This window comes from Hipposideros armiger, unplaced genomic scaffold (genome assembly GCF_001890085.2).
Source record: "Hipposideros armiger isolate ML-2016 unplaced genomic scaffold, ASM189008v1 scaffold_271, whole genome shotgun sequence".
In the NCBI taxonomy this organism is placed as follows: domain Eukaryota; kingdom Metazoa; phylum Chordata; class Mammalia; order Chiroptera; family Hipposideridae; genus Hipposideros; species Hipposideros armiger.
The window spans coordinates 628,317-638,359 of NW_017731621.1; the positions used below are offsets into that span (position 1 = coordinate 628,317).

The window sequence follows — 10,043 nt, forward strand, 5'->3', positions numbered from 1 at the left end:
GGAGGGAGGGAGGGAGGGAGGGAGGGAACCAGGAGCTGTGCTTAGGTAGCACTTATGACAACAGGAGTGTCACCATTTTTTGTCTTTCATTTATTTCTACCCAAGCTACTTCCTAAATCATTACTTCAACTTAAACAAGGTTGTGTTTCCTGCCAGCCAAATGGTCTTACTAAAAATAGGCATATTCTGGAAACAATGAAAATGCCCATCAGGAGACGACTGGATTAAGAAACTGTGGTACATTTACACAATGGAGTATTACTCAGCTATAAAGAAGAATGGAATCTTACCATTTGCAACAATATGGATGGACCTAGAGAACGTTATGTGAAGTGAAATGTCAGTCGGAGGAAGACAAATACCATATGATCTCACTTATATGTGGACTCTAAAGAACTGAACAAGTGAGCAAAGTAAACAGAAATAGTCTCAGAGACACAGAGGAAAAACTGATGGTTGCTAGTTGGGAGGGGGGTGGGGATGAGGGAGAAGGGGAAGGGATTAGACAGCATAAATAGGTAACTACAATATTGCCACAGGGATATGAAAGACAGTTCAAGGAATATAATTAATAATGTTGTAAATATTTTGTAGGGTGTCAGGTGGTCACGTCTTCTTAGGGAGACCACTTCATGGACAGTGTAGATGCCTGACCACTGCACTGTACACCTGAAGCTGAATACTGTATGTGAACTATAATTTAATATATATATATAGTCACGGGATATGGAGTATAGTATAGGCAATAGAGTCAATGGAATTGTAATAGATGTATACGATGTCAGAGGGCCAACAGATTGAGGGAGGGGGGGTTATCACTTTGTGAGGGGTGAAATGTCTAACTATTACATTGTTTTGTACACCTGAAACTAATAATTTTTAAAAAATTGGCATATTCATTATGCCCTAAACATGTCTTGAGATTGACATACTTTTTTTTCTATGAACTTCATAACTGTGATCAAGACAGTTTTTATCATGCTGTTCCAAATATTTCACCCACCGAAAGAGAATAAATGTATTATAATATGTTTAATGACAAGGATGTACGTGTGTGGAATTAGGGGAGCACGGACAATCAGAAAATTATGGATGGAGCACATATGAGGTAAGGTGGAATGTGTCCTGTATGCTACAAGGAAAGTATGAGAAAGGATGCATGGAGAGGTGCTGTGACGAGCAGTGCTACAATTCAGTGCTACCATCTTGTGTAAGAAAAAGCTGGATGGAGGCTGAAACAGGAGAGGACTCTAGTGAAGAATACTTCAGTTAAAGGTGAGTCCTACCTGTGGTGGGTAAGGTGTGGGATCTGAGCACTGGGTATAGGTTTACAGTTTCGCATACTCAGGTTCTGGGAGTTCCATCTCTGCTTTGGGCCAATGTGGCAGGAGTGCAGGGAGGAGAATCACAGTATTAGGATATTTTGAAAGTAATGCCTATGTGAATTTACTCTTGACAACTTAGGAATTACCGAAATCCATCGAATGAGGTCACAATTTTCTCATTTTTATGAGTAATGAGAAAACATCACCATTAAAGGTTTGTAAGGTGTCAGAAAACAAAATCATGAATGCTTTAAAGAGGCATATTGCCCTAGATATTTACTAGGGCACAATCCTCACTGATAATCAGCTCTTCTAAAAAGGTGGACGGTTACAACATTATAGCTCACAGTAAACCACTCCTGACTAGAAGAAAAAAATTGAAATCATGGGCAGAAAATAAAGAAAAATACAGAGCCAGGGGGGAATGAAGCATCAGAGCTCTGGTGCTGTGACTTTTATTGCTCACCAGGAACCGAAATAAGAGTTCTTGTCTACAGATTCCATTTCTTTATATTTCACTGGTGGCAGAGGACAGATGAAAGTAAAATGATAATGAGTTAAGAGTGATTAGGTGTGATCAGTCTACTTTTCATAGATGCTTTCTTCAAAAAGATAAAAATCTATCTTAAAACAACCTAAAGCAGAAAAATTCTCTAAATAAATGGGCCTTAAAAATCACAAGGTAAAGGTTCTGTGAGGTCCAACTTACGCACAAAATTTTACTCCTGAAATCATATGCTGAATTTTAGGATTAATAACTAGTTTTGTAATAATCTTGAGGAAAAAAACGTATGAAATTATGTTGAACATAACTGAGCTTAAATTACTAAGACAAGTGAAATCTCCTGACCTCTAGTCAAATCTATCTCCTTAGTCACAAGTCCCTCAGAGAAAAAATTCACGCATACATTTTTCACTCACTCAGCCCTTTCTTCTAAGTGCCAACTGAACACCGGATCTTTTTTCTTGCCTTGGCCTACCGAACTGGCACTTAATCAGTAAAATAATTAGTGAAAGCAGCCTTGTGACTCAATAAGTCTGATCACAGTTTATTATCTGGGAAAATTATTCACTCAGTAAGTATAATGCACACAGATTTTGTTAAATGTGTCTTATTTCAACTTCTACTTTTGAAAGCTTCTTGTGTACAGTAACCATTTGAGGGACAAGGGGGGTGCTAACCATTCTATTGGGTTGCTGAAAAAGTTATGACTTATTTTTTCTGTTTTTCGTTGCAAAAACACGTCATGCCTTTTCCGACAACCCAATATTACAACAGTGGCAGGCAGTACGGTGGCCTACCCTCTAGCTATCCCCAAACTTCACACTTGCTAACAGAATCGTGACAATTCCTATCAAGGAGCACTTGTGTTCTGAAGTGCCCTCCAGAGTCCTGGGGTACACATGTTGACTAATCTAAGTGGTCCTGAAGGTGAGGACCTGGCGCAGCAGCATCAGAATGACCTAGGGACGTGTTGGAAATTATATTCTTGGGCCTCACTCCCAGCCCACTGAATCAGAAACTAAGGGGTGGGACCAGCAATCTGTATTTTATCAAACTCCCCAGATGACTCTGATGCTCAAGTTTGAAAGCCCTTGGCCTAAACCAATCACAGCATTTCTGTTCCCTCTGCCAACTCCAGGATTAGGCTGGGTAACTGTCTGTTACCAATGAGCCTGACAGGAAGTCTCCTGGGAAGCTTCCAGAATGCTTTACTCAATCACATACAAAGAATCAGAGGAAATATACCCACCTCTCCTATTTTTTATTCAGACATTGTCATGTCTTCATGTGATACCTGAACTGTAGCAGCAACCTTGTAACCAGTAGGTGATAAAGCCAAACACCAATCCAGTAGCCAAGGGTGATGGCAGGGAAAGATTGAAAGAACCTGGGTTGTGGTGATCGAGACGAGCTGCTGGATTAACCCCAGAAACACCCCATCTCCAGATTCTTTGTTAAATAATATGGTTTTAGGGTGGGGGGTTGTTACTTTGTGAGGGTGAAAAGGGTAACTATTGCATTGTTCTGTACACCTGAAACTAACAATAAATAAATAAATTAAAAAATAATAATAATAATAATAATAATATGGTTTTAAACCCTATATGTATAAACTATTTTTAGTTGGCCTTCTATTAACTTGCAATCCTGACTGTAACATGCTTCTTTTTCCAAGGCAGGCCCCAAATAGTATAAACAACATAATCGCACTTTCATAATATTACATAATTTTATATTTACTACATATAATTATCTATTATAATATTCTGCAATATTTTATTCTATTTTATATTTTAATTTGAAGCTTTTTGAAAAGGAGGAATTTATAACTTTATTAAGTGAAAATACAGAGAACATTTAGAGTGATGCTATTGAAATTATATTCTGGTTTTGTTTCTACTAACTAGCTTGTGGGAACAAATTACTGAAGAGATTTAGGTTTCAATTTTCTAACCGACAGAAGAAAAGAGCCAGATTAGGTCATTATTATGATCGTGTCCAATTTAAAGAACTATACTCTTAATTTAATCTTTATGAGACCCTGAAAGGCTTCTGTGACAAAAGTGCATCTTCCAGTAAAGGTCCTAGGAATAAGGATTTTTATGCAGCAATAAGACTTGTTAACTATATGTATTCAGGTATGCAACTGAATACTGACAAACATTTGCAGAAAAGGATGGCACAGTAGTGCTGCCCGGCTGGAAGCTCAGCGCTTGGCACTAGCTCCTGCTATTTCCCAATTATTTATACGAGGAGAAGGATGGTGCTCCGCGGGTAAACACTCTTAATCCGAGACCTCAAATCCACTTGCTGATTTATCTTCCTCCCCATGCAAAAGTCAAAAACTACAAAATGCAAAACAACCGACTGGTATTTCTACCTTCCACTGGAACTGTGGTTAAACTCACGTACGACAAAGGGAGAGATGGGATAAGACAGACAGCAGATTGTGAAATCGCAGAGACAATTTAGAAAACCATCAACCACCGAGAATCGAAAGTGTTTTATAATTATTTTTGGAAAGAAAAAGATGTCCTCATACTTACTGCAACTAACATTAAAGGTACATAAAAATCCATTATTAGGTGAATTAACAGGTACAGAGTATTGTGTGTGTAATATATATAGTTCAAGGCCTGTTTCCTCTTTAAAGCATTAGGTGTCAGAAGGCTTCATAATGGAAAAAAAGGTAGTCACGACTTCCTCTAATCAGAGGGTATCTCCTGGAATGAAAATGCCACCGCATTCTTATTAAAACAAGGGCTATCAAACACCTAGTAACACCTGTGCCAGCACAACCATAAAAGGCTGACAACTAAATGTCAAAACACTACGGAGCTTTTTCTGTAAATGAAACAGAAATACCAATACAGGCAAAATCCTTCTATAATAAACTTGCAATATAACCACACTCATTCATTATTACTTAACTTCGTTTTCTTTAATCAATATAATTGTAAAGCCATATGCCCAAGCTGCAGAACTCGGATGCAAAAGACATGATGCACAACCCACGTGGAGTGAACTTATTTCTTCCTGCCAGGCTCCTCTTCAAAAAAGGATTTGAGGCTGAAATGGGTGAATGGGCAGGGCAAACTCAACTCGCCGGATGGGGAAGAAGGGGCCTACATGCACAGTATTTTCATCCCTGTTCACCTGCTTAGTTTCCAGATTTTGTGATACGCTTTATTTTAGAGGTCAGTCTAAAGCTTGTTTTAACTGTGATACCTGGTTTGTTTAAGATGGCGTAGGAAAGAAATCTAGAAGAGTAACTGCTATTGGATAACGGAAGGAAAGAGGCATAAAGCCATCCCTACAGCTTAACAGTGCAGTTCTCTGCCTACAATGAGGACAGCAGAGTCCTTTAGCGGTAAGAGTAGCTGGCAAAGGAAGGAAAACAGCAATTCCACTTCTAGAAATTTATCCTAAGGAAAAATTAGGAAAGTGCAGAGATTTAGCTCATGGAGATCCACTGCAGAACTGTACATAAGAATAGAGGACCATATACAAGACATGAAACAATAAACTGTATAAAAGAAAGCATAGGTACTAAACTTAAGGACCTTGGTCTTCAAGAGGATTTTATGAACTTGACCTCAAAGGCAAGGGAAGTAAAAGCAAAAATAAATGAATGGCACTACATCAAACTAAAAAGCTTCTGCACAGCAAAAGAAACCAACCTAAAGAGAGAAGATATTTGCAAACAACGCCTCCAATAAGAGGTTCATATCCAAGATATATAAGGAACTCATACAACCCAAAAACAAAAACCCAAATAATCCAATTAAAAATGGGCAGAAGACCTGAACAGACATACAAATGACCAACAGATATATGAAAAAATGTTCAACTTTACTAGCTATTAGGGAAATGCAAATCAAAAACACAATGAGATACCACCTCATACCTATTAGAATGGCTATCATCAATAAGACAAGTAATAACAAGTGTTAGAGAGGCTGTGGAGAAAAAGGAACCCTCATACACTGTTGGTGGTAATGTAAATTGGTACAGCCACTCTGGAAAACAGTATGGAGGTTCCTCAAAAACACTAAGAATAGAATTACCATATGACCCAGCAATCCCTCTTCTGGGTATCTACCCAAAACACCTGAAAAACATTTATCCGTAAAGATAACCCTATGTTCACTGCAGCTTTATTCATGGTGGCCAAGACATAAAAACAATCGAAGTGTCCTTCGATAGATAACTAGACAAAGAAGATGTGGTACATATATACAATGTAATATTACTCAGCCATAAGAAAAGATGAAATAGTGCCATTTGCGACAACATGGATGGATCTTGAGATTATCATGCTAAGTGAAGTCAGACAGAAAAAGTCGAGAACCATGTTATTTCACTCATATGAGATATAAAACTGAAAGCAACAAACAAGCAAGCAAAAACTCATAGACACAGACAACAGTTCAGTGGTTACTAGAGGGAAGGGAGGGAGGGAGTGGTAGAAGAGTGTAAAGGGCATCATATATATGGTGACAGAAGGAGATCTAACTGAGTTGTGAACACACAATGCAACATATAGATGATGTATTATAGAACTGTATACTTGAAATCTATATAATTTTATTAACCAATGTCACCCCAGTAAATTTAATTCTAAAAAAAGAACAGAGGACTGGTGAAACAAATTATGCTATAGCTATCCAGTGGTATACTATTAAGGTAACTTAAAATAGTGATGCATTTAAGTATGTAATAATACATAAAGATGTTTGCTATATATTGGTAAGAGTAGAAATAGCCTACTAAGTAATATGAACTATATGTTCTCGTTTTTGTTTTAAAAAATTTGAATTTTGTCAGAGATAGGTATGTCTATGTTATATCTATGCGTAGGTAAAATTCTGGAAGTACATAAAACCAACTCTGGTAAGACCATGGGTGCTTTTACATTTCCTGTTTTTATTTAGCTACAGTTCTTAATTTTGTTTTTCTATGATAAGCATATACTGGTTTTATAATAGTAAGAAAATTACCAAAATATTTAATGGGCAGATATATGGAAAGCCCTTGATATTTAGAGATACTCATTGTATATCATTTACTGTGAAAAAAAAAGAAAAGGTTTGTGCTTTAATAGGCCATTTGAGAATATGAAATAGACTTGTTACATAAAACAGTTGTTTATGATAGTTCTAGAACAGGGGTCAGCAAACTTTTGAGACGCAAGAGCCACCAGGGATCAGTAAACTGCGGCTCACAAACTGTGGCTCTGAAATAAATTGAAAATGAAAATAAAACTATCATAATTTCATTTATAAAATTTTTACAGGATATTAGTCACATAATGGTGATTATGTAAAAATATATTTATGGCTATCGAATAATTTTTAAATTGTTGTGAGGGACAGGGTTGGCTCTTCCAGGGGTCGGCAAACTTTTGAGACGGAATGTACCCAAAGAGCCACATGTGGCTCGCGAGCCGCAGTTTGCCAACCCCTGTTCTAGAACTAATGGAATTTCCTCTGTAGAAAAACTCTCCCAAGTACAGAAACTTATGACGTGGGCGAAAAGGAGACATACTTACGGCTGGGTGAAGTCTCGAGTGATGAAATCAGAACTCTTGAAGAGTAGAAAGATGTCACTGAGGGTTTTACATTTCAGAGAACTATTCATTGCTATCCAGTACGCATCCTAAATAGTAAAACACAAGCTACTTAGTATATAGTCCAAGTTAGGTGCCATGAATGAAGCTTGGGCCTATATGCAAAATCAATAATGCATATTACTTCAAGGGTTTAAAGAAACAAATCAGGTAAGAATTTTGGCTATACTGTCAAATGTCAAACTACACTTTGAAACAATGAATAGCATCAGCATTGCATGCTGACACTCACTTATGAACACTGAGATGTTAAGGGCCTCACCTTTCAACTCAGGCCAAAAACTGCCCTATGTTTTGCTTACTGATGATGAAAGCAGGGGCTCAACAGGTATCAGAAATGCTGATACTACAGCTACAAGATGGAGGTGTAAAGAAATAGCCTGACCAGCTACACTTTAAGAAAAAGGAGATCCTTTCCCTTCTTCCTGTTTCTGGGGAGTGACGGATGGGACACCTGAGTATGGTGACTGGAGCAGTTAGGACCCATGTCTAATCAAATCTGGGAGAGGATTTTAAATGGTAATTTTAGATGGTAAATGTTTCATACATATGAACCAAAAAAAAAGTAAGACTAGCAGGGAAAGGAGGCACAAAGCTCATTGGATCGTGCCTAACAGTAATAAAATAAATCATTTAAAAAATATACTTCTCCCATAGATAGTTCTGCCATAGAACAGTAATATAGTTTTGAAAAAAACTATGACTGTTAAAAAAAAAAAAAAGCAAAAAATTATCCAACTATCTGTATTACATGAAAGAAAGCACTGGCACATAGTAGGTACTCAATAAATAAAAAATAAATGAACAAATGAATAACTTAAAATCACAAATAATCTACCCATCTTAAGTGGAAAGCCTCAACCCAGTTCAGTAGTAAGGATCAATTCAAATTACTTCTTGTATATAAACTAAAAATGAGCTTCGACAGCTTCTTTATTGTAACTCCTTTATAATTTCTCCCAATGACAAAGATGGTGAACTTCTGGTTAAAGATGATATACTGAATACACAGATTTAACTCCAGTGAAACAGTATATACACAGAAAGCCAAGCAACTGAACAAATGAGACAATTATTAACTTCAGGAAAAACTCATAGTTGAATAAGAAAATGTAAGTAACCATAGTATCGTAGTACATATCAGATGTGTACATAGTGTTAGCATAATCATGAGTATCAGAAACACTGAATATTCATAGAATCAAAAGTATGATATTATTATAATCAGGGTAGAATAAACAGTAGTGAGGACAGGAGATGCAAGAGAGCTGAATCTTTCAGTTCTAGAGTAAGAAGTCAGTAATAAATACCTAAAAATGAAGACTACCAAGAGAATGTACTAAAATATTTGAAAGCCTCTGAAGAGTGGGAAATGATGAAGTAAAACATTGTCAGGATCTGCTGATTTTTGTAGCAAGTTTCCAGATCATTTGAAATTTGAACTATGTACATGTGTAACTAATTTTAATAAGTAAAAATAAAAATTAGATTAAGTACAATTTGTCATTCATTTTAGAACAAGAAATGATAAGCACGAGATGATTTCTGAAAATGCAAATAAGTTTTTGATTCTTTCAATGAGCTTTGCTGACAAAATTGTTTTCTATTGGATTAGAAAAAATAGTGCATTTTTCCAGACCTTAACTTTAAAAAAACTTGCCCATGCTATGTTAAAATAAAACACAATTTGAGAAAGTATCAGTTCATCTCTCAAATTGCTCAGTTTCTAGATCCTACGACATTTTAAGTTTTATTACTTTTCAATAGAGAAAAGTTTCTCTGTTAAACTAAACAGCTGAAGTATACAAAGGGACAAAGTATGGATTTCCTCGGCTTTCTAGCACGATCAGCACCAAAGAGGTTGAAACTGTCTTTTGGCAAAATTTATGGTATTTTACAGAGCCAGGAAAGTGTACTGCAAAATCTGAAAATAAAATAACAGGAAGAAAATAAAAATAAATTTCACAGTATTTTCCCTAGAATTAGGAATATAATTAGACCTTCTATGAGAATATAAAATGTAATGAACAGCAAAGCAATGAATATTCAAACAATGAGAGATTTACTGATGTGTCCTACCCTTGGGGCACTCCAGTTAAGCTTAGGAAACACACTGCCCCCCAGGGAATTGATAGCTTCTTGGACTTTAGTGGCGAACTCGGGAAATTCTGGTGCCTACAGAGAGAAAGAAGAAATTATTTGGGCAAGTCGATATCATCACAATATAGAAGTCAAGATCAAAATCTCAAGGTTCCCACTATTGTGGGAAAAAGTGGCCTAATGTCACTTTCCAAAACAATTAAAACCCATAAAGCTAAAGAGACAGATGTCAGGAGGCATCTGGGGATGTGGGGAAGGAATAAGTATTTATTTATTAAGTGAAAAGAGATAGATGGAATGTCACCTGTACATATACTCCAACTCTCAGAAATAAAGATCTTGGACATATCCCAAAAAATTATGTAGTTAACTGTATTTAAACCCTGCTACTTCCAGACAAGTTTTAATATAAACAAAACTCAAAAATAGGACCTTGATGAAGTTAAACTGTTCGTTCCTTTTTGGTTGATTTTTTTTTTTTTTT

The 10,043-nt window shown here is 36.4% G+C and overlaps 1 protein-coding gene across 1 annotated transcript in view; it reads right to left on the reverse strand.

Moving 5' to 3' along the window:
- CDC123 (cell division cycle 123) overlaps positions 1-10,043 on the reverse strand; it is a 73,780-nt gene that overhangs the window by 42,435 nt on the left and 21,302 nt on the right. The window contains exons 5-6 of the mRNA XM_019656959.1: positions 9,539-9,634; positions 7,382-7,488 (exon numbers count right to left, since the gene is read on the reverse strand). Of these exons, the coding sequence (XP_019512504.1) occupies positions 7,382-7,488; positions 9,539-9,634 (203 nt within the window). The remainder of the gene's footprint in view (positions 1-7,381; positions 7,489-9,538; positions 9,635-10,043) is intronic.